This window comes from Phoca vitulina, unplaced genomic scaffold (assembly GCF_004348235.1).
Source record: "Phoca vitulina isolate PV1807 unplaced genomic scaffold, GSC_HSeal_1.0 scaffold12, whole genome shotgun sequence".
Lineage (NCBI taxonomy): Eukaryota > Metazoa > Chordata > Mammalia > Carnivora > Phocidae > Phoca > Phoca vitulina.
The window spans coordinates 3839989-3865777 of record NW_022589715.1 but is presented as its reverse complement, the minus strand read 5'-3'; the positions used below and the strand labels follow the sequence as shown (position 1 = coordinate 3865777).

Genomic DNA, 25789 nt, shown 5'->3' with positions numbered 1-25789 from the left:
TGAAGGTTGGCACCTTTTTCTCTTTCCTTCACATTTTTTCCTGTATGGGCCAGAGAGATTTCCCATCTCCACTGAATTTCTTCTCCTCAGAATGAGTCCCTCCGACTTAAGTGTTCAAATTAACAGTCTATTTTATTAATCTTGGATTACTTTGAAGTGAAGTTAATTGACATAATTGCATAAAATCCAGTTTCAATCAAACGGTAAAGTGGAAGAGATGATCAATAAGTTAGCAATTATTCAATAATTACCGTGGACAATGCATGAACTAATTTTAAATGTCTGATTTGGATCCACTTTTAAGGAGATGAGATGTTAAATAAACAAGGCACATCTGTACAGGGCAGTTCTAACAAGTGATTTAATAAAGCCACGCCTTTTTAGAAAAAAATTGTGGTTAAATACACATAGCATAAAAATGAGCATTTTAACAGATTTTAAGTATACTGTGGCATTAAGTACATTCATGTGCAACTATCACCACCATCCAAGTCCAGAATTTTTTACCATCCCAAAATGAAACTCTGTACCCATGAAACACTAACTCCTCATTTCCCCCTCCCCCAGCCCCTGGCAACTCCATTCTACTTTCTGTCTCTGATTTTGACTACCTCATACAAGTGGAATTATACTGCATCTGTCCTTTGGTCTCTGGCTTCACTTAGCATAATGTTTACAAAGTTCATCCCAGTTTGTTGGTTTGCAACACTCTTGGGAGCTTCCCTGATGTAATCTGAAATCAGCCTCCTTAAGGGGAGGGCAGGGAAAGAGCTAAGAAAGAGGGGGCCACTCCAAGTTGGTAGACAGCAGTTTTAATAAGCAAAGGGAACTTACATACATAGGAGGCTTGCCTTTGGTGACAGCAAGACAAATAGATCCCCACACCCACCTGCCAAATCTTAAAAGTTTATTAAGAGGCCCTAACTGGGTTCATTCATGGTATACTCTGCCAGTGTTCTCAACATACCATCTGAAGGCTATGTCCTTGGAGCAGCCTCTGGGAGAAGGAAAGGCAAGTGGAACTCCCATTCCAAGGAGAGGGGCGGGGGTGAAGAGACTTCCAGTGCCTGGGTCGAGCTCAGGGGTCAACTGGCAGTTACATCTTTTCAGTTACCTTCCCCAACGCTGTTCCAAGTGCTTTGCAAATATTAATTTACATAATTATTCATCTTTGTATGTTCCCGAGGGTCTAGAAGGTGCTTTGCGTGTTTTAGATATAAAATATTTGTGGAACGAATTTCGGTAGGACTTAAGCATTTCCAAGTGATTCTGCTTGCTCTTCTGGTTGCAAAGTTACAAAAGGATCCGGTTTCTCCCGGGGGGCATAATTTGACACTAGGTTGCAAGTTTAAAGAAGCCCTTTATTTTAGACACATTTAGGCCAGTTTCCCACTAAGGGAAGCCATTCCTGAGTGACAAACTGTAGAAAGTGCCTCAACGTAAATAAAGTTTTTCATTCTAAGGAGACCGCAATCACCTGTGAGAAGACTCAGGAAAAGGGAAGACCCCGAGGCTGCGCGGCTGGGGCAGATCCACGTGGTAGGTGGACGGAGGAGGCGGGGCCCGAGGCGGGGCGGGGCCTGAGGGGCCTGCGGGGCGGGGCCTCTGGCGGGGCGGGGCGCGCTACTGCGCCGGGCGGCGATGGCGGCGGACGGGGACTGGCAGGATTTCTATGAGTTCCAGGAACCGGCCCGGAGCCTCCAGGACGAGGAGAACTGTAACGCGAGCCCCGAGGCCGGCGCAGGGCCGGGCGGGGGAGGCGACGGCTTCCCGGCGCTGGCCTGCAGCTTGGAGGAGAAGCTGAGCCTGTGTTTCCGCCCCTCGGGTCCGGGCGCCGAGCCCCCGAGGGCGGCCGTGCGGCCCATCACCGAGTGCAGCCTCCTGCAGGGGGACGAGTGAGTGCGGGCCCGGCCGGGAGCGGGCGGGAGCCTCCCCTGCCCTCGCGCGGCCCTCGTCCTGCCCTCTGGCCCTCTGTCTGCAGCCTCGGCGGGACTCCGGCCCCAGGCTCCTCCCCGCGCCCTCCTTCCGCCTCCTCCGACTGGCGAGTCCCCGCCCTCTCTGCGCCCCCGCGGCGCTCCCTGGGGTTTTCGGCCTCTGGGCGCTCAGCGATTTAAATCCCCCAGCTCCCCTGCGCTCCACGCTCCCTCACCCTCCGCCACTGCCCTCCTCCTCCTGCTCCCTAGAAACCGACCCAGGTTGGGTTCAGAGGGGAACCTCCTTCCACGGACCAGGTAGTTAGATATTGAACCTCCTCGGGCACGTGTGTAGCCACTCATTCATTCAACTAGCATTTATTTAAGCGCTAAGTGCCGGAGGCTGCTTCGCGTTGGGAATACCACGGTGACTGAACACACCCCTCTCACGTAGGGCACAACTTAGGAGGGGGGCTGGATTTGTAAACAAATAATTTGTATGGGTGTAACAAATGCTCTCCTGGACATACGTGCGAAATATAGGAGATTTAAAAGGGTGTGTGGGAGAGCCAGCAAAGGCTTCACAGGGAAAGAAATGTGCAAACTGGATCCTGATGGATGAGTGGGAGTTTGCCTGGCAGATGAAGAAAGGTCTAGCATTGCAGCTCGCCGATGTAGCACGTGCAAAGGTACCAACGCTGAAGCAGCATTTATGCCACAGGAATTTATTGGCTCCATCTGAGAGCCCAGGTGGAGTGCATATCCCCACAGAGGCCAAAAACAAAACAAAACAAAACAGAAAAACCACAAAAAAACGAAAGAAAGGCTGTGGTTATTAATAGCAAGTATTTCCTAGTCTGGTGGGACAACGCATGTACGAACAGGTAGTTATTACAGAATCATCTAAGTGCAGTGATAGGACATTCATACGGAATTGTGCGAGCTGGGTAAGGGAGAGGCAGAGTTCCGGGGGGGGGGCACTTTATTTGACTATCATGAACCCCAGTTATAATTTGGCTAAATAAGGGTTGTAATTATGTACCAGGGTGTCACCCCCAAAGGATAGTAAAAGGAATGGTGAAAGTGAGGGAGCCGAGCATATTGTATAGGTCTGGGGAAAGGAGCCGTGGAGAAGCTGCGGGTACAAGGAGCGAAACACTGTGGCCGTGGGTAGGGGATGGGTTTTTAGAGCCCTGATGGAATGCAGAGGTTAGAGGTTAGGAAAGGATTCTTGCGAGATAGAGAAGGATCCATAGGCATAGAAAGGGCTTTCCAGCCTGATGGTCTCCTTTCCTCTGTGAACAAGGTAGGAAGCTTGAGAAGAGGGATTTGTGAATGAGGGCCATGGCTTAGCAGTGGTTCAGACCTAGCTATTTTGGGGACCATATTGTCTCATTGGCACCCGTCTGCAGTGTTCTGCCCAGTGTGGAGGAAGAGTTTATGATTGGATTTTGTATACCCATGTATGTAGCTGGTAGCAAAAGATGACATTTTTGAACATCTATTCCTAGAGAAGATAGTCATATATATATATATATACATATATATATATATATATATTCAGAGATTTATATACTCTGAATCATTGGGACTCAGGACAAATTCTGGATTAAAAAATGATCATTACAATGCATTTGGGTTTGGCAAGAGTAACTTCTCAGACTAGATTAGTGGTTTGTACACTAATGTTAAGGTTTTCCCTATTTTTGCTTTGCCTGTACTATCTAGAAAGTAGTTTATTTTAGTCTTCGCCTAAGTCCTAGGTTGATGTAAAACTTAAAAAAATATTTTGTTACTCTTGATAATGGTTTTTAGTAGATGATATGTTGGTAGTAATGCATGATTCTTGATTTGGGAATGCATAACAAATCTCTTTCTCTCTTTTCAGGGGCCAGGGCTGGTCACTGCTCACTGTCCCTTTTCTGTTGCATACATCTCTCCATTGCTTGGTAGAGTCCATCCCTGCTCCTCTCAGTAGAGAGAGTTGAGAATTCTTTCACTCAGATATTGCATTGGCTTAGGGCACTTTATTTAACTTCTGTGAGCCCCACTTTTAGTTTTGGTTAAATATGGATTGCACTTATTTGCTATGGTTTTGCTTTAGAAGGGTATCACATGGGATTCAATGTCACAGGACTTTGGCCTCTTTGGAAATAAGCTTTCCTGCTGGTTGTTTATGACTGCTTGTAATACTTTATGATAAAGATAAAGGCAATTCATGTATTGACTGGAGAATTCTAGAAATCTTTCACTTAATTCAGCCCTGTGTCCTTCCAACTATAATTGTTCTGACCTTGGTGGAGCTAGAGAACTGTTAATTGTCCTTCACTTTTTTGGAAGATCAAATTCACCCACAGTCTCTCCTACTGGGTGAAGTATGCCACTCGTCTTCTTCTTCCAGCCTCATTTAAGAAGAAGCAAACAAGCAGTCCCTAAAACCCTGTACTGTCTTCACCTACTAGAATATCCTACTCAAGTTCCTAACCAGGGTTAGGTATATAGTCAGTTATTCAGTATCTGAAAGTCTTTTACCCAGGAAGGCGTGGGTCAGAAACTCAGCAAGCTTAGCAGTCAGAGTTGTTGCCTCCATTTGGAGTGTTTTGGCATTGGAGAAGGTTGTGATTCTAACAGAGAGGAGAATAGGAATGAACTATGCATATGGGAGATGTGCTGGGTAAACGAGCCAGTTTCCTAGAGCTTTTTGGGTTCACATTTTCATTGAGGCTAATGTGCATTCCAAAGCCAAACATCATTTTGGGATTTTATGTTTTTGGCAGTTATGGTCCCATTGCTTCTTCTCTTTAGCACCAAATCCCAAATTCATTAAATCAAGTATATTGCTTCTTTATTTTTAAGTTTGCAATCTTATTTTTTTTTACCTCCAGTGGTCTTGTTTTTGTCTCTTAGTGGCTTACACATTTGGAAAAAAAAAAATCCACTCAGTTATTTAATGGCTTATTCATGATTAGATATCTGCCATATATTTTAGTTTTTTTTTTCTTATGACATCTGTGTATCTCTGCCCATTTAGTAGCTTATATATGTAGTGTTTAACTTACCCCAATTAAATTTCATCTCATTTATATCTCTGAAGTCATTTTTTAATACAATGTCATGTTTTATTATGCTCTTATTACTTGGGTACTAAATCTGAATTTTGGTCATGAAGTTGGAGTTTGCTGTCCTTATCCAGTGTGGCTTGGGACTTTTCTCAAAACAGCTCATTTGAAATAATGCTTAAGAGTAATAGAGCTGGAAGGAATGTCTGTTACTCAAGCCTCGCATTTTATAGAAGGGCAGCTCTTACCTAGAGTGGTTAAGGAACATGGCCAAAGACTCAGTGTTTGAAGAAGAAAGGAAACGAGAGTCTGTGTTTCCTGAATTTAGTCAAGCACCCTTTCATTTTACTCTGTTGCTTCCCCAAAATGCTGTTTGACAATAAGGAAGGGTGATTGCATTGGCTATAACCTTTGTGCATTTTATTGTGAACTCCCCTTTCTTTCCTCCTTCATTTTATCTGTCTTAGTGCTTAGCCTATTATATTACAAAATAGATATTAAACCCCAGTCTCATATTGAGACTGAATTCTTTCTCCAGGAAGGATAACACATTTTGGGTTAGAGAAAGATTATTCACCCTATGAAATGATCAATAAATAAGTGTAAAACGCAGCATATGTACTACCCACGTGGCTCTGGAAACATTACAGAAGCTCCTTGTATTTTAGTTTCCTCCTCTGTGAAATGGGGATAATAATGGCTCTTCATAATAATTGTTTTTGAGGATTAAATGAGTTAATGTATGTAAATTGCTTAGGACAGTGCCTGGCACCTAGTATTGTGGAAATGTGAGCTGTTGACTTTGAGAGAGTTTTTTATACCACTGCATTTTCCTCAGCACTTCTTGTCAGCCCAATGATCTGATTGTTGTTCAGTCTTCTTCAGGGGGCTCTTCTTTGTTGGTATTTTTCTGGAAAACAGGAGGCCTTCCATTGTTTTGCTTTGACATTTTTTGTTCTTTCACAATAGTTTTGGTATTTGTTTAACAAAAGACATGTGGGATGTTAACTTTCATTGATTGTAGTTTTCTTCTTTTCAAGGATTTGGAATGCCCTGACAGATAATTATGGAAATGTAATGCCTGTGGACTGGAAATCATCCCATACCAGGACCTTGCATTTGCTTACACTGAACCTCTCAGAAAAAGGGGTAAGTTAGGAATTGAGCGAATAGTTTCCGAATAACTGATTCTGATAATAGGACTAAAAAATAACCTTTCTATTTAACACAGATTCATTGGGTTGCCTTTTCTTTCCAAGTTTATAGCCATTGGTGTGGCCCTCTCTTGCCATCTTGGCCCTACTGCCGTCAACTTGCTAGAACTTTCCTCCAGTTCTCCCCAAGCACACACTTGCTTGTGTATGTTTAACCAAATCTTCATCACCTGTATATGAACACCAAGGATCAGCTTTTTTTTTTTTTTTTTGAGCTTAACTAGCACAATTTTGGTGTGCTGAGAAAACTGGGTAATATATTGAGCGTCTGGAAAAACAGCATCGAGTTAACTTTCTGATGAATTTAAGGACGTGCTGGACATGACATGTTTTCTGAAGACTGTGTGTTCCTGTGAGTATTGGAGAACCTTTAAAAGACCTTAGAGTTCTTGGCTACCTGTTCGAGGCTGCTGGGGATTCCTTGGGATTGTAAAATGAAGGTGCCTTGGGTTAGAAGTGTGAGCACAGGTGATGGGACAGCCGGGGTGGGGGTGGGGAGGAAATAGAAGAGGGAAGGTCATTGTTTTAAGTGGAAAAGCAGTGTTAGGTTTATCTAAAGGTGACAAGAAACAGCCAAGTTATGTAAGTTTCAGGGGCTGTTTAAGTTCTTTATCATATAACAATGTAAACTCATGCCAGACCTTTTGGCATGCTCCCTGTTTCATTAAGTGTATTTGTGTAATTGAGAGTATAATGCATTGGGGCTGTCAGTATGTTAAATAGTATTGTTAATGTTTTATGAAAACGATTTTCTCAAATATATGACTCAGGACAGCCTGCTGCCTATTTCTAGTAAAATACAGAGTTCTGTCTGTATTTCCTAGTATTCGAGTAGACAGAGAAATCTTACTGTATATAATTATTATTACAGTATTATTAACCCCACTAAGCTATTCTGCTGACTGACCTGGCATACGTTTCGTGAAAAGGAATAAAACAACATATGTTATGCTCTGTCTTCTGTTTATTTAGACCCTAGCTATCATTTTGGGCTTGGTTCAAGTTTCCCTTCCTCTCTGAAGCTTCCTATTACCGTTTTAGCCTTTGCTGATCTCATGGAATTATACAATTTTAGAGTTGGAAGCGACTTTAAAGGACACTTAATCCAGCCTCTCACTTGGGGGGAATCCCCATCTGCAGCCTCTCTGACAGATGGCCATGTAGCCATGGCCTCAATCCCTGTGTGGCAGGAAAATGCAGCTCTCTTTGTGGGAGTCGGTTACACTGGTGGAGGTGTGAAAATCTTCAAGGACTTATCTGTCCCACAGAATTTAGTCCTGTTGTCTCCGGGGTACTGGTCCCCACAGCACTTTGTCCATGTCTCAAACCATTACTTTGTTCTCTTACTAATCCTATGTTTCAGGGTCTGTCATTAGATTGTAGTTGGCTGGTAGCAACTCTTTTTAGTCTTTTTAGTAACTGCCACTGTGCCTGGCACGTAGTGAGTACTAAGACAAATGTTTGTTGAGTGAATGAATGAATAATCTTGTCATTGAGACCCTAAGGTTAGAGAATATGATGGAAAGTTCTTTTTTAAAAAATAGTATTTTCTGTATTATTTAACATAGTGCTAAATCCATGATAGCCAGTCAGTGAGTATGTTTTTTGTCTGACATATTAAAAAATAGCATAGAAGAGATCCTTTCATGGTTTCAAATTGAAGTGCATTAGCAACATGAATGGGACACTGTAATTTAGTTTCATTGAATAAAATGTATATCTTTTATTGTTCTTAGATTGCATCTTGGGAAGTCCCTCCCTTTTTCTGCCTTCTGATTGTTGTTTTCAATGCTAGAGTAATGGTATAGCCAAGGGTAGTGATTAGTAATGACTTGGAGTTTAGTACTAGTAACTGATCTTAATTATAAAAGCCTTATCTGGAAAACTCAGCAGATTAAAGTGGACAAGTGATCATCCATCTGTCATCTACCTATCGTGACACAACTACCCAGGTGATGAGTAAGAACTGAAATTAGAACTCTATTCCTCAGGAAGGAGTAACTGCACATTAAGTTCCTGAAGAACAAGGAACTGTGTAAGAAGTGACCTTCTCATTCTACTAGCATATTATTACATTTTTTTAAACCTGAGTTATTTTATTTAGCATTGCCTATTCTGTGCTCTATGCTTTCCATAACTGAATTATGTTGAATTTGCCTTTGAAAGCATCCTTTAGGTTATTCCATCTGTAAAATAAGATCTATAGGAACTTTTTTCTTTTTTTTTTTAAGATTTTATTTATTTTTTGACAGAGAGAGCACAAGCAGGGGGAGTGGCAGGGAGAGGGAGAAGCAGGCTCCCCACTGAGCAGGGAGCCTGATGCGGGGCTCGATCCCAGGACTCCGGGATCATGACCTGAGTTGAAGGCAGCTGCTTAACCGACTGAGCCACCCAGGCGCCCTTGGAAATTTTTTTCTTGATGAAGGGAGAAAACATTTCTTTTGCATTAGGATGAGAAAAACATTCAGGAAAACCACCATTTGCCACATTTCAGCTTTTAATTTTTCTTTCATTGAGGTTCAAGATGGCACACTTCTAAATTTGATGAGTCTTTCTACAGTAAGGCAACTAGTACATTCCAGATTCTTACATAGGCACATTTTTTCCATTTGAAGCAGCTTCAGTTTCAGACAGGTCAATAGAACCACCGGCTCTTTATCTAACCTGGCACAGGAAGGAGTGATGGGAATGCTTGGTAAAGAGAAGACACATTGGTGCCGAAATGGGAGAGTGAATGATGATACCCATGACAGCCAAGGTTAGTTTTCAAAGCCGAAAGGGATTCCAGCCCTTAACATATGCCATCTCTGTGGGGAATGGACTTGGCTCAGTCCCTGGAAAGATGATCTGGGGTCATTATTTTTGTTGTTATGGAAATTTATTCTAATGGTTTACTGGTATCACTCATGTGTTTTGGCCATAGCTATAAAAACTATTCTAAATCCAGTGCCATTTTTGAATATGCTCATATAGTAGAAGCCTTGTAAATCATATTGTCTTAGGAACATCTCCTGTGCCGACTCCTTCCTCCTACCATGAGCGTTTTTTCAAGGACAGGGACTTTGTTTTATGCACCTTTTTATCTTTTAAGAGCAGAGGCAGGAAGAAGATAATATCTTCCTTAGGAGTCATTTTAAAATGAAAACTTTGATTTGTCTGTAAGGGGGAAAATAAATCTATGGTCCTCAATTATAATGAAGATAGATTTTAGGAAGTGTTAAAATTTAAGGATCTGTGAAGATAATTGCTAGGTCTATCCCCATCATCTATACACCCTTATAACTAGATTTTGGCACTTTTCATCTCCACTTCTATAATCTTGAAGTCAAACATTCTCTCTCACCAAGAGCCTAAGCTCTTGATCTTTCACATTCCTTATTAAAAGGATAACTGCATTGGTTTAAAAAGTACTAGGACTAGTATAGGACTTAGCATGAAAAAGCAGCCTCTGCCCTCCTTACCCCATTCTTTCCACTGCTTTCCATTTACCAGAGGCAGCCACTTTCAACTCCTTGAACTGTTTCTTCTGACAGGTAACATGCTCTCATCATTTTACTTAATTTTTTTTTCAACTTTAGACTTTATCCATTTGCTTTCCACCCAGAGGGTGAGGTTTAGGTCTCTCTCAGTCCTCCTTCCAACCCTCAACAGCATAACCCTCACGAAAACTTTCCCTTCCCTTGTCTTCCCAAAATAATTATATAAAAATATTTGTTTAAATTAATTTTCATCATTTATATTGACTGTTTAAATGTTCACAGTTGACCCATTTCGGTACATCATGAGTAAATTTCCTCTTGTAATTTTTTTTTTTTTCTTAGGGTAATAATCATTGCCTTTTTGTGGTTCATTTAAGCTATCACTAACTCATAAATTCAGCCTCCACAGAGCCATAAAACTCATTTTAGTAAGTGACATGTACCAGAGAATCTGTTAGTGTCTCTGCCTCTGTTTCTCGGGTGCTTTTCTCGAAAAGTTTAATACTTTTCGTGCAGTAACAGTGGTCATCTGAACTGTTTACTCTCCAGGTGAGCTTCACAGCCATCATTGTGGGATCTTTACTTCACCATCGTTATAAGAATTCCCCCACTTCTTTCCTGTATTAGATCCCAGGCCTGCTTCCTTTCTGGTTTTCCTCCTGGTTTTAATGGAACTTATTCTGCAGTAGCTTTCTGAGAAAGGGTTTGTGAGGTTAAGTACTTTGAGATAGGATTCTAGGCTGAAATTTATTGAAACATGGAAAAACATTGATTTTTCTTCTCACCTCTTTTGTTGCTGTAGAGAGTTCAAAAGACATTTTGATTCTTGATCCTTTTAATGTGATGGTTTTTTTCTCTCTGGAAGCTTTTAGATTGTTTTTTTCACACAGTGTTCTGAAAGTTCAGAATGATACACTAAGGCCATGTCCAGGCCTTTCCTAGGCTGATGGCGCGGTGAAGACTAGACTGAGGAGGTGTGTCATCCCTGAGTTACAACATGGATGCATGTTGTGGTAGGAGCCCTGATGTGGCTCCCCTCCCAGCCTGACATTCTGAAAGGCATCACGCCAGTGGTCCCTTGCCCTTCTCACTCTGTGGGTTGTATTCACCGTTACACTTCAGGTGCTCCTGCATGAGGAACTAGGGAGGCAGTAGGGACCTACATCCCCTCAATTGTGTCTTCAATTTTACGTATATCCTCTGCACTGGCAAGTAAAATAATTTTTTCAGGTAAAATATTATTCTTTAGATTATATACTACCTCAGAGAAATGCATGGTTGCCCTTTACCTAGCTCCTTGTTGCCCATTTATTCTTCAGGAACTCCGTGAGTGGTACTCCTTTCTGAAGACAAGAGCTTTAGTTTTAGTTCTGTTCATCATCTGAATCGTCATGTCATGGTAGATAGATGATAGGTAGATGATCACTTGTCCATTTTCATCTGCTGTGTTTTTCAGATACGGCTTTGCAATTAGGACGAGTACTAAATTCTTGGTCATGATTATCGGTGTGGGCAGGTTAAGGGACACCAGCTAGGTAGGCATGGTGTGATAACCCAGGGCTGGCAACAAGCAAGCAATAGCACCCCTGGGCACGAAGAGGTAAGGAGAGGAAGAAGTTACCAGAACCTAGACAGAGTAGCTGTGGGGGAGAGGTCTGCTTGACAAGATCTGCTGCTTTTTGGTAGTCTGGCCGGGAGGGAGACAGTGGAATGACTGTCCGGCTCTCACCCTCCCACCTTCCAGTGTCCTGCTAGTGTCTGCCAGTGGTTTTTAACCCAACTGGAAGCCAGAAGTCAAGGGCATCCTTTGATTTAGTCCATAAAGTTCAGCCTCCTGAGGCCCAGAGCAGGGTGGAAAATGGCAGTGAGGCAAATGGAAACCTCCAGCACAGTTAGGTTGAAAGATGTTCTTGGAACCTGCAGAGATTTTATTTTTGGAAGAAGAGATGTTCTCCCGTAAGGCAAAGTATTACTGTCGTGGACAGTGCCAGGGAGTCGACTCCTAAGCTTTTATCCTGAATATTAGAAGTTAGTTTGGAAGTAACTAACTTTATGTTATCTGTGGAATTTAACATATACCAATCTTACTATTAGATTGTGAACTAAATAACATTTGCTGCTAAACCCGCCCATTACCTCCCTCCCCCATCTCCTATAATTCCTTATGACTTCCTAACCAATACTATATATATGACACTCTTCCCCAGGGAAAAGCAGCTAAGTGTGTGTCGGTATTGGGCATTAGGGGATGCGTGCGGCACCTCAGCAATTTCCTATTTATTTTCCATTCCCCCCCCCCCCCCCCCCCCCGCCTCACCCTCAGACCTATCACGCCCTCCCCACCCCCCCCGCCCCGGAGTGATCGTAATCACTTCTCCCTTCCGAGGGAAGACCTTTCTTTACCCAGACACTGTGACTTCGTTGTGATCAGAATGTCCTGCTTTTAACAGTGGGTTATTTTGCTTTTAGATAAGTGACAGTTTGCTCTTTGATACATCAGACGATGAGGAGCTGAGAGAACAGCTGGATATGCATTCAATCATCGTCTCCTGCGTTAATGAAGAGCCCCTCTTCACTGCGGATCAGGTATAGAGGAGACATTGGTCCAGGAAAGAAAAAGGGAACCTCGAGCTGAAACACAGTTTCTTACTGCAGCAATAAGTGACGGGTTATTGGAATTTACTTATTTTTCCTGCATTTTCTGTTTATGTAGGCTTATCAGTTAACTCCTCCACTGAGAAAAAAAGAAGGTATATGTAATCTGAAGCAGACGGGATTATGTTAGTTGGGAAGATTTTTCAATATAGGCACTTTCCCAGTATAGGCCTTGTTAAAACAGTAACAGCAAGTTACTAAGGGAGGGTTACTGCTTCAACTGAAATCATAAAAAATACTGTGAATTTTGTACGTCTTTTTAGAGTTAGCAAGACATGTCAAACTATACTGTATCTGTGCGGGAATTACCTACTCTCTCTAAAAGCTTGTGTAAAAATTATTAGCACTTATTAGAAGTACATATTATGCGCCCAGAAAGAAGTGAGCTTTATTCCTGTGGAATGCTCTAATAATGTCAGCCCTGTATCCATTTAAACCACTTGAATCAGCTTTCTCATTGTCTGAATACTCTTCCCACTTGTGTTGTGTTGTCAAAATGCGGTGCAAGAACTTCTTCCTGAAATAACATGCTCCGTGGCTACTCTGACTGTGAACATTCCCACATTAAATTTTTAGGCTGGAAGGATGAGGTCAGTAAAGAGATAAGTTATGGCAAGGTTGGGAGGAGTCTATTAAACATGTGCCATGTTGATGCTCCTTCGTCATATTTGTGGTTGGATTATTCCAGGCCTGGAAAGAGTGCAGTGCTTAAAATGCCAGATAATGGGGTAGAGGGCTGTGGGAGGTAGAGCATGATATCCCAGGGAAATACGTGACCCTGAGATCCGTTGTCTCCTTAGTGATCTATCTGCCTGAATGCCGTAAGCCGTTCCTGCTCCCAAGACTTAGTGAAGTAGACTCTGCTTCTTCTCCAGTGTTTCATTGTGCTTTTTTACAATGCCCATTTGAGAAAATCTGCTTACTAATTAACATAATCCCCGCCTCCCTCAGATTTACTCTTCTTTTTCCTCAGTACAAGTATTACATCTTAAGCTTGCTGATTCATCCTGTATTTTTTCTAATAGTTTTTTTTTTTTAACTCTTAGATCTCTTTTTTCTAACTGTTGAGTAATTTTTCTAGTTTTAAGTTCTCACTGACTTCTGTATCCTTCTCAACTTTTTAATGTGGAGCAGGACAAGATACTATCATAAGATTCGAGCAGTGTTGCACACGACAGTAGATCATTGGTTGAAAGACAGAGACTTCTGAAATTTTCCTGCTTCTGTGCAGCTTTTTTTTTTTCTCTTTTAAGCTTCTACACGTCAAGTAATTTTTGAGTATTTCTTAATCTTCCATTGATTAATATGTGAAATTCTTTTTCTGCTGTTAAAGGAAAATTTTGCTGCCGTAGAGGTAATTTTTTGCTTTACGTACCAATTTTTTATACTGTTCTGTTTTTTAAATTTTATGTCAGTTTGATGAAGTGCTTTAGATTGAGCCCTGGCATGTGGCATATGGTATATTTTCTGTCATTTGCTTTCTTTTGACTATATGATCTGGTTCTAACACTCTGAAGTAAATTATATGTGTGTTTTTGTACCGTTTCTCAGACATTGCAAGATCTGATAGGGCTTACTGAATCATGATGGACATTAAATCATACTCTGTTTAATTTTGTGCTTAGCATATTGTAAATTTTTTTTTTTTAATAAACCATGTTCACTCTTGCAAGCAAAATTTTGATTATTCGGAACACCAGCTCCTCCTGCACACCGCTGGTTAGTGGAGAATTTAGTGCATTTCTACTCTGGTTGCTTCAGGGGAGCACCGTGCGCAGATAGATTGTTTTCCCAAGTGCCTCTGAGTAACAGTGGTATGTACATTTTGGAAGGTTATCGAAGAAATTGAAGAAATGATGCAGGAATCTCCAGACCCAGAAGATGATGAAACGCCCACCCAGTCAGATCGGCTGTCAATGCTGTCCCAGGAAATCCAGACTCTTCAGAGGTCCAGCACAAGCCGTTATGAAGAGAGTAAGACACGCTCCTTAAATCCATGCTCTTCATACTTCCTGTGTATCTCAGACCATCTCCAGAAAGCTCTGACTCTCATAGGCTGTGATACACACCCTTCTTCAGCCCTCCAACAATGCTCGGGCGTGTTTTTATCATTGCTCAGGGACTTTGTCACTTTCACCTTTGAATCCTGTATTAGATGGCTTGGGCTGCTCTAACAAAGTCCCACATGTCCAGGGCTTAAACAACAGGAATTTATTGTCTCAGGGGTCTGGAGGCTAGAAGTTCAAGATCAAGGTGTGGGCAGGTTTGGTTTCCTCTGGGGCCTCTCTCCTTAGCTTGTAGATGGGGGGCTTCTCTGTCGTCACATGGCCTTTGCTCTGTGTGTGTCTCTGCCCTAATCTTGTCATTTTGTAAGACACCACTCATACTGGGGGAGGGCTTCAGTGATGTCCTAGCCTCACTCACGTGAGAAGTGCTGAGAAAACACTGAAAGCAGGTTTCAGGGAATAGTCTTTCCTTTCATCTTCCCAGTCTTCAAAAAAAATTCACACATCGGGGCACATGTGATCAAGTATGTATTTAATTTTTTCAATTCAACTTCTATCTTCTGAAGTGTGCTAGAACCCTGCTAAATTGCGTGCAGTTTCTTGTCAGCAGGTAGTTTCTGTACTCTCCCTTGGCTTTTGTGTTTGTTCTTTTCCTTGTACGAGCTTTTTTCTGTCTTGACTGGAGTGCTGTTCGTGGGATGATTGAGTTAGACAAGTAAAGAATGTTGTTACACTCCTCAGCCTTTTGAGAAGTAAGTTGCCCACCTACCTCTGCTCAGACCTGCCCACCAGAAGTTTTAGGATTACAAGAAGATCTCCCACAGTTTAATTGTTTAGAATATGATCTTCGCTCTTTTGGCGTAAAACACCACTCTCTTGAAACACTTTTCATCTTAGTATCTGCTGTGCTTTGCTTTTGGTCACAGGAGTAAAAAGGCTCTCAGTCTCTGAATTAAATGAGCTACTGGAAGAAATTGAGACCGCCATCAAGGAATTCTCTGAAGAGCTGGTGCAGCAGTTGGCCCTGCGAGACGAACTGGAGTTTGAAAAGGAAGTGAAAAATAGCTTTATTTCTGTTCTCATTGAAGTGCAAAACAAACAGAAAGAGCACAAAGAAACAGCCAAGAAGAAAAAGAAACTCAAGAACGGCAGCTCTCAGAATGGGAAGAATGAGAGAAGTCACATGCCCGGCACAGTAAGTGGTGTTTGCGGGAGTCCTGGAGTGCCTGGAGCCGCTCCCGTGGTGGTCCCAGGGCCCCAGGCCAGCGGCAGGCCCCAGCTCCCAGCGCCTGCGTGTGCGGGCGGGCTTCTCGTGCTTCTCCCGGGAGCACACATGGGGCTCTGCTCAAGGAGAGCCCTGTGCTCAGCTCTTGCAGAAAGGTGTTTTCTTGGTGAGCATATAATGGTTTTCCAAGTAATTCGATACTGAGATGTTTAGGAGGGAAGTCAGTGGAAGGAAGGCCGGGGAATAAAGAAGGAGGGTATCTTAAAGGTGACGGTTTCAATACAGCAAAGTGTTAATAGTGGTTATTTATGTTTGGTTGGTGGGCTTACGAATGGTATTATTTTCTTGTTTTTGCTTCTCTTGTATAATAAAAAATTAAAAGGGGGTGCATTTAAAGGTAGCCGAACTGTGCTGAGCCTACAGTCACAGACTGATTTGTAATCACCTTCCTCCTGATTTATCAACCAAGTTGGAATATGAAGGCGTTCGAGGCCGTTATGTGATATCAGCCATTTGCCCTTGTATTTGGCAGATTAGAATATTTCTAACTGGTGAAAAAAAGTTTAGAATATGTGAATCTTTGACTCTTCACATGAGATTTCTTGTTTTCTACCTTTTCATTTTTCTTAAGTGGCCCTATTTCGTGTGATTAAACTCTATCATAAACATTAACTAATTATACGAGATGTATTTATTTATGGGTTTTAGAGCCATTTCATTTTTCTTTGATCAGTTGAGACCTTCTATATTGCCACCTTCATTTTGTTTGTATGTGAAGAAATGTTGATTTTATTTTTTTGGAGTATAATCATTGGGCAAAGGGATCCATTTTTCTAAAAGGAATGTCCCTTTTTCATTCATGATTTTGATAACATGGTAATACAAATTACCACAAACTAGCTATTATGGTTTGTAATAATGTAAGTTCTGTCTTTGATTAAGTCTCAATTTATTTTTTCTAAGGAATACTTATCAGAGAAATGGTTCTTATTAACCAGACTCTGCTGGAACCCAGGGAAGAGAATGCAGTTCTAGGTTGCTGGGTCACCAATGAGCAGTTGATACAAACAAAAAGAATCTCCCCATTTAGCCTATACATTGTCTGCTTTGGCCTGTGAGTAAATGGACATTTTCTTAGTATAAAGTCCATTTGTTTGTTGAAAGGACATAGTTCATAAACTGATTTTGAGAAAGTTCTCAGATATGTGGTACAAAATATTTTTGAGAAATGGCAGTATTGATTGAAGAGGTGTTAATTAGTCGCTTCTAGTGACTACTCTGGAAAAGCAAAAAAAAAAACCCCAAACATCCAAAAACATTTGTTTGAATATACAGTGCTAGAAAGTTTGCTTTAAATTTCTGGAGCAAAATTTGTATGTTGTATTTTTTTTAAAAATTGCACCTTTTAAATTGCCCTGTTATTCAAGGGTGATTAAACAAAATGCCTAGTTAAAAAGTCATAGCATGGTTGGTAATTTCTATCTGTCCGCTTTTAAGAATTACATGTAAACCCTCCATTTATTAGTGTTAACACTTGGCTGAGGGAAATGAATTTATCCCGAGAGGGGTATAAAGCCTCCTTTTTGTAACTCCCATATAAAAAGTGTTAGAGTGGATTTGTGGTGAAATGGTACATGGCATTTATATTGAGAAATGGATTTGGCAAGGCAACATTTAGATCTTACTCAAACCTTTATGAGTCTTGAAATAGATTCATAGTCAATTTTTTCACAGTATATGGACCTGTGAAGTTGCTTCTTGAGTCCTGATCTACTATTAGTAACAAAACCTTTACTCAGGTTACTAATGGCATCGCTAAGCACGTGGTACTTGTTCCCTCTATAAGCTGGAAAAGGACCATCCCATCTGTGACACAAGGAGTCTGAAATCTGTGATTCTGAAAAGGGTGGTAGGTGGCTCAAAAGAACCCTAAAGGGAAACGGCCAATTGGATAAACAGCTTGCAAAAGATAATACCTTGTTAGACATTTTATGTAACTTGCGGTTTGGGCAAGTCCTGTCTCTCTGAGTTAGCTATCATCAGTGATACAAATGTCTAAAAATTGGTGACCTTCTTACAGAGATCATGCTTTATCTGTTTTCTAATAACATTAGTCACTTTTTTCTTTTTACCTTGGATATTTTTGTTTTACTAGCAGGACTTGGTTTTCTTTCCTTAAGCATGGAATAGCTTCCTTCCATTTTTCCTTAAACATGTTTCATTGAAACAAAACATCCATTTGTAGTTGGTGTAACACTTTATCCATATTTGCTAGCTCTTCTCTTTGGTCCAAAGACACTAAAGAAATACCTGGGTGGGAATAGAACAGAGTTAAACTCTTTAGGTGTTAAATTTGGAGACTTTTTGTTTCAAACATTTTCTGTAGTGAAAAAAAGAATTGGGGGCTTAGGGATGCTATTTAGAGCATTAGATGGTTTTGGGGGGCATGGAAATACTATTAAATATTAAAGAAAGTATTGAGTATCTTATACAAGTGAAATGTTACCTTGATTTGTTTTAATTTTTAAAATCTGCTACACGTTGGCTAAGATAAAGCAATACACATTCATTCCGCAGATATTGCAGGGTGTGTCTTCTTGTGCCGGGCACTGTTGAAGATACAGTGGCAAATAAAGCAGACAAGGCCCAGGGCCTCTTGGGGTTTATATTATAATGAGGGAGACAGGCAATAAACAAAGAAAGAATGACTGGACAGTGTCATTTTTGATAGTAATAAATGCCACCAAGACAATAAAAGCCTGGGTAAGGCGGTTGATAGCCATGCTGTTGGGGAGCTGTTTTTGTTGGAGTGGTCACTATGTCACTGCTCCTTCTGATGAGCAAGGTAGTCTGTCCTGTCTTTTTCCAGTTCTCTGGAGGGGAGGTTAGAGGAGTAGATCTTCTCTTTGGGAAATGAGACTCAAGAGAGCAGAAAACTTTTTATCTCTTCTGTCCTGTTGTGCAGCATCAGGAGAAAGAGGGGTGGGAGTGGAGTTTGGAATGGCTGACGGGTACTGTCTGTTAATCACTGTGGGGATCTGCGTGCATTTTTTTGAACTGACCATGCTGTTCTGGGCCTTGGTGCTTTTATATATGCCACTCCCTTTTCTGGGGTGGCCCTCTGTTCCTATTTTTCCCAGTGCACTTGGGAGATTTTTTTCATTTTTTAATTTGACCTTTGAAATCCTGGACAGGCATTGTCTTCCTTCCTCGATGATTCTTCTTCCAATGCAGAACTGACTACTCTCTCCTTCTTTTGGGGTTAGTATTATTCCTCTTGACTATTTCTGTTGGCACTGTCACACTGTATTGTAGTTTTTTGTTTTCATGTCTGTCTGTCATGGGTCTCTAAGGATAGGAAATGTCACTTTATCTTTATATCCTTAGGTGTAACATTAGGTACTAACAAATTTCTACTAATAAATGTGTGAAAGAAATAAACTTGCAAATCTGTATTTCTACCTAGGGTCTTTCTGTCAGGTGCCAGGCCCTTGGAGACCGAGGAGCCTATTGATTAAGAATTTTGGGTTAAGGGGCGCCTGGGTGGCTCAGTCGTTAAGCGTCTGCCTTCGGCTCAGGTCATGATCCCAGGGTCCTGGGATCGAGCCCCACATCGGGCTCTCTGCTCAGCGGGGAGCCTGCTTCTCCCTCTCCCCCTCCCCATGCTTGTGTTCCCTCTCTTGCTGTGTTTCTCTCTGTCAAATAAATAAATAAAAAAAAAAAAAAAGAATTTTGGGTTAAGAGCTGTATTTGAGTCCTGCGCCTGCCTCTGGGTACATCTCCCTTTGAGTTTTGGGAGGATTAAATGAAATAATGTATGGAAGACTAGTATATATCCTGAGTAAATGCTAGTTATATATCCAACTGCCTACTAGTTATTTCTCTCTGAAATTTATCAAACTAAAGTTACCGTTTTCCTAAAGTTGAATTTATTTCTTACATATTTTTCTTTTGGTTAGTTGAACAGTCTACTCATTCACTGAAATCAGTGCAATTTCTAAGTCAGAGGATATGCAGTTTTGGAGGGTTTTAAACAACCATCTTTTCATGTGGTTCTACAGAAATGAAACCCAGTAATTGCATAAGTGAGCGACCATTTCCCCACACCTCCAACCAACAATGGGTATTGTTAGCCTTTTGATATATACTGACCTGAAAGGCAAATAATGGTTTGATCTGTTGACTTCTGTATTCTTTTGTGAGTTGCCTATTAAGTCACATTTTAGATGTTTTTTGTATTTATTTATGAGGGTACACATACTTCTAATCTCATAGTATCGTACTCTGTCATCATTGGATTAAATCTCACCTGGGAAGGAGTGCAACCTTCCCAAAAGCTCATTCACATTGTTTTGTTGTTTAGCATCTCACCTAATTTTTGTTTTTTTTTACACATCACTTAATGCCTGTTTGTTGAATTGAAACTTCACTATAAAGGAGATAGAATCCCAAAGGATTTGGTTTGTCCTATTTGAATTGTTGTTCTATCAGGGATTTTTGTTGTTGTTGCCAGTCTTCTATTTATGTTGTATAGAGTCACAGACCGTTGGACTTCAGTGGCAGTTCACATGAGTACAAGAACAAGTCAGAGTATACCAGGTGTGTTTTAATTTAGCAGTGGTTGTCACCTAGAATTATCTGAAGTTGTAAAGACATGAGTGTTTACTTGCTTGGCATCATACCTCAGTATATGGATGAAATGGACATACTTCTTCCTTTAGGATCCAGTAATGTTTTCAAATTAAAAGTCGCATGTAAGGTTGTGTTTTCTAAGTCTAGGGTTGAGAAGATAGGAATCTGTAGTGTCTTTTCTGTTTGCCGTAATCACTTGGAGCTTTCAAGAGAGAGTTCTCATGTGTGGGACTTAACACCAGCAATAATGAACAGTTGCCTCAGTCTAACCTGAAGAAGTTAATTTTGAAACTTTTGGGGTATTAGGAATCAGTAACTCTGTTTTAAAAAGAATTGTATTGCCCTGTTGCTTTTGGGGGTTGGGGAGATAACTGCCTAATGATGGGGACAGGTAGGCCTTGGCTGATACTCTTTCTTATATATTTCTTTCACAGATGCACTGCTCTGTATTTATGACTCACTTAGCTCATATTATGACGAATAGTCAAATCTATTTTCTCTTTTACATGCAAAAATGCCCCAGTAATAGTTTTTCATTTAATCTTCACCAAAGCTGACTTTAAGAGAAATTTATTTTCATTTAGATAGCTCTAATGATTAGATTGTTCTGAAGTTATTCCAGTTTGTTCCAGCTCCTAGCTTAGAAGGATCTGTTTTGACACAACTACTTGAATTTGGAGCTTTTGTTTAAAATAAGATGGACCTAGTTTTTTTCTTCCCTTCTTTTTAATTTGGAATTTTCAAATTTCACATTTGTTAAGATGATTTAGACTGAGGATTGACAAGGCAAACTACTGCCTGAGGGCCAAATTGGCCCTCTGCCTATTTTATAAATAAAGTTTTATTGGAACATAGCCATGTCCATTTATTTCCATATGGTCTATGGCTGCTTTGGTGTTACAAGGACAGAATTGAATAATTGTGACAAACTGTGTGGACTGCAATCTAAAATATTAACTCTCTGGCCCTTTATAGGAAAAGTTTTCCAACCCCTGATTTAGACTAAAATTTAATAAAATTAAAAAAATTTGAAGAAAAAAAAAAGATTCAAACTCCATTTAAAGTGAATTTGTATAAAAAGATCACTATATTGTGACTAAAATTTATTATAAAATGTAGCCTTGTTTTATCTAAGAGTGTATTGAATTGTTCTTTTCTTCAGGGCCCCATCCAGCAGCCTGAATTATGCCTATAGGTGGTGATACCTTGGCCAGTCCATCTCCAGGCCACTTGCCTAAGGCACTCTGCCTAGCAATAGACCTTTGTGCTCTGTGTGTCAGATTCCCAGTAGCTAAGTGAAGACAGCCAGCAGGTAGACCAGTTGTCTCTAGATTTGGGGCCAAATGAAAAACTTAAAAATGTTGGCAGTCCTCTGGGTACACTGTATTTATAGACAGTAATAAAAAGTAGTTTAAAGAAGGTAGAGGAGAAGTAGAAAAGGAGCTGATCCCCCTCCACCACTTTTTCTAAGTAGTGGTACTCAAGAGGATAAAGTCTGCCTATATATGTGAATAAATATTAATACATTTTCAACAGTAATTTGTTGGCTATATTTGATAGCATTTCTCTGTTTTCTCTCTTTTTTTTCCTTATAGTTGACACACAATGTTACATTAGTTTCAGGTGTATAGCATAGTGATTTGGCAACTTTACGTTATACTATACTCACCACAGGTGTAGCTACCATCACCATACAACGCTATTACGGTAACATGCTGCACCTTTCATCCAGTGACTTATTCCATAACTGGAAGCCTGTGCCTCCCATTCACCTTCACCCATTTGTACCTCCCTTCCTCCGGCAACCACCAGCTTGTTCTCTATATTTATGGGTCTGTTTCTGGTGTTTGTTTATTTGTTCATTTATTTTTTAGATTCCACACATAAGTGAAATCCTGTGGTATATGTATGACTTATTCACTTAGCATAATACCCTCTAGGCCCATTCATGTTGTTGCAAATGGGAAGAATTCATTCTTTTTTATGGCTGAGTAATATTCCACCACATTTTCTTTATCCATTTATCTATCGATGGGCGTATTTTGACTATTGTAAATAATGCTGCAGTAAATACAGGCAGTGAATATATCTTTTCGAATTGGTGTTTTTGTTTTCCTTGGGTAAATATCCAGTAGTGGACCATATGGTATTTCTATTTTTCATTTTTTGAGGAGTCTTCATGTTGTTTTCCACAGTGGTTCAATTTACATTCCCACTAACAGTACATGAGGATTCCCTTTTCTCCACATCCTCACCAACACTTGTTACTTCTTGGTTTTTTGATACTAGCCACTCTGACAAGTAAGAGATGATATCTCATTGGGGTTTTGATTTGTTATTTCCCTGATGGTTAGTGATGTTGAACATCTTTTCATATTTCTGTTGGCCTTTTATGTGTCTTCTTTGGAAAAATGTTTCTTCAGGTCCTCTGCCCATTTTTACTTGGATTATTTGTTATTTTGGTGTTGAGTTGTATAACTTATATATTTTTCATATTAACCCCTTATCAGATATATCATTTGCAAATATCTTCTTCCATTCAGTGGGTTGCCTTTTTGTTTTGTTGATGGCTTCTTTTGCTGTGCAGAAGTTGTGTGTGTGTGTGTGTGTGTGTGTGTGTGTGTGTGTGTGTAGTCCCAGTAGTTTATTTTTGCTTTTGTTTCCCTTGCCCAAGGCCACATATATAGAAAAATGTTGCTAAGGCTGATGTCCAAGAGATTACTGCCTTTGTTTTCTTTAAGGAATTTTATGGTTTCTGGTCTCACATTTAGGTCTTTCTTTTTTTAAGATTTTATTTATTTGAGAGAGAGAGAGAGATAGAGAGAGCATGAGCAGGGGGTGGGGAGAGGGAGAGGGAGAAGCAGGCTTCCCGCTGAGCAGGGAGCCCGATGTGGGGCTCGATCACAGGACGCTGAGATCATGACCTGAGCCGAAGGCAGATACTTAACCAACTGAGCCACCCAGGCGCCCCTCACATTTACGTCTTTAATCCATTTTGAATTTATTTTTGTATATGGTATCAGAAAGTGGTCTAGTTTCATTCTTTTGCATGTAGCTGTCCAGTTTTTTCAGCACCATTTATTGAAGAGACTGTATATTGTATATTTTTTGTATATTCTTGTCTCTTTCCCCATTGTATATTCTTATCTCTTTTGTTGTAGATTAATTCACTGTATAAGCTTAGGTTTATTTCTGGGCTTTCTATCCTGTTCTGTTGATCTGTATGACTATTTTTGTGCCAGTACCATACTATTTTATTGCTACAGTTTTGTAGTATATCTTGCAATCTGGGATTGTGATACCTCCAGCTTTTTTCTTCTTTCTCAAGATTGCTTTGACTATTCGGGTCTTTTGTGATTCCATACAAATTTTAGGATTACTTGTTCTAGTTCTAAGAAAAATACTATTGGTATTTTGATAGGGATTGTGTTGAGTCTGTAGATTGCTTTGGGTAGTATGGACATTTTAGCAATATTTGTTCTTCCAGTCCATGAGCATGGTATATCTTTCCATTTGTGTTGTCTTCAATTTCTTTCATCAGGGTTTTATAAAAGTTCTCAGAGTACAGGTCTTTTACCTCCTTGGTTAAGTTTACTACTTTGTTATTAGTGTATAGAAACACAACAGGTTTCTGTATATTAATTTTGTATCCTGCAATGTTACTGCACTCATTTATTAGTTCTAGTATTCTGTAGAGTCTTTAGAGTTTTCTATTTTTAGTAACATGTCATCTGCAAATAGTGACAGTTTAACTTTTTTCTTATCTATGTGGACGCCTTTTATTTCTTGTCTGATTGCTGTGGTGAGGATTTCCAGTACTGTGTTGAATAAAAGTGGGAGAGAGGACCTTGTCATGTTCCTAAAAGCTTTTCCTCATTGAATGTTGTGTTAGCTGTCAGTTTGTCATATATGGCCTTTATTATCTTAAGGTATATTCCTTCTAAACCCACTTTATTGAGAGTTCTTATCATGAACAGATGTTGAGTTTTGTCAAATGCTTTTTCCTGCATCTATTGAGATGATCATATGGTTTTTATCTTTCATTTTGTTAATGTGATATATCACATTGATTGATTTGTGGATATTGAACCATCCTTGCGTCCGAGGAATAAATCCCACTTAATTGAGGTGAATGATTCTTTTAGTGTATTGTTGAATTCGGTCTGCTAATATTGTATTGAGAATTTTTGTAGATATACTCATTAGGGATATTGCCTGTAGTTTTTTTGTAATGTCTTTGTCTGGCTTTGGTTTTGGAGTAATAATGCTGGCCTCATAGTATGAATTTGGAAGCTTTCCTTCCTCTTCCAGTTTTTGGAATTATTTGGAGAGAATAGGTATCAACTCTTAATATTTGGCACAATTCGCCTGTAAATCCATTTGGTCATGGACTTTTGTTTGTTTAGAATTTTTTTTTTTTTAATTTTTATTTATTTGACAGAGACAGCAAGAGAGGGAACACAAGCAGGGGGAGTGGGAGAGGGAGAAGCAGGCTTCCCGCGGAGCAGGGAGCCTGATGCGGGGCTCGATCCCAGGACCTTGGGATCATGACCTGAGCCGAAGGCAGACGCTTAACCACTGAGCCACCCAGGCGCCCCTGTTTAGAATTTTTGATTACCGATTCAGTTTTGTTGCTAGTAATCAGTCTGTTCAGATTTTCTGTTTCTTCATGATTCAGTTTTGGAAGATAGTATGTTTCTAGGAATGTATCCATCTCTTCTAGATTTTCCAGTGTGTTGGCATATAATTTTTTATAGTGGTCTCTTACAATCCTTCATATTTTTCTTTATTGTAATGGGCATTCCTAAAAGTTAGTGTTAGGGCCATAGAATGGAAGGTCATTGTAGGGCAGAGAGAAACTTGGATGTGTAATATTTATTTTAATAATTCACACCTATGAATTATGAATTAGTTTAGACGTAGAACAGTTTTATTTTATGAAAGATAGTATTGCCTAGAGAAATATATGTCACCGCCAGTTTTTGTTTACCATTATCTACTGTTTGTTTTCTGCAATTGTCTTTTGGTAACAGACTGGTAATAGTGAGCTTTCATGACCCAATAGTTAAAAATCAGGAGTCTGTTCTTGACTCTTTATGCTTTGGAGAGGTTTGTTAATTGTTTGTTAATATAACACAAATTCACATAAAAGCCACAATATGCCAGGAAATTGTATTCTTATTATATACTGAGAGTATTCATAAGTATCAGGAAATAATTCATAAAATTACCAGGGTTAATTATTTTACTCTAATTTTAATAGCTTTGAAAATGTTTGCCAACACTAATTTAATTACATTAATATTAAATTACATAAAGATTTTAAAAAATGTTCAAATACAAAAAAAATTAAATTGATAATATTCCATTTAACTCCTAACCTTGAAAATCTTCATACCACATCTTCCTGTTCTGAGAGCAAAATTCCAAAATAGTTTAATATTCAAGACATATTCAAATATTTATCTACTTTGGTATAATTCATACTTGGATCTGGTTATTTTTTTCTGCAGAAACTATTTTTCAGTAGAATTTGCATTTATAACTGCTTTATAATTCACATTAAAAGTATTTGATTTGAAGAAGTGTCAAACAGACTCAAATTT

General features: G+C 39.9%; 1 protein-coding gene across 2 annotated transcripts in view; it reads left to right on the top strand.

Annotated features, from left to right (window-relative positions):
- The first annotated feature begins 1623 nt into the window (after window positions 1-1623).
- FEZ2 (fasciculation and elongation protein zeta 2) overlaps window positions 1624-25789 on the top strand; it is a 43214-nt gene continuing 19048 nt past the window's right edge. For both annotated transcript variants that reach the window (XM_032410288.1, XM_032410286.1), the window contains exons 1-5: window positions 1624-1895; window positions 6013-6121; window positions 12135-12251; window positions 14153-14294; window positions 15253-15521. In XM_032410288.1, the coding sequence (XP_032266179.1) occupies window positions 1642-1895; window positions 6013-6121; window positions 12135-12251; window positions 14153-14294; window positions 15253-15521 (891 nt within the window). In that variant the 5' untranslated portion in view covers window positions 1624-1641. The remainder of the gene's footprint in view (window positions 1896-6012; window positions 6122-12134; window positions 12252-14152; window positions 14295-15252; window positions 15522-25789) is intronic.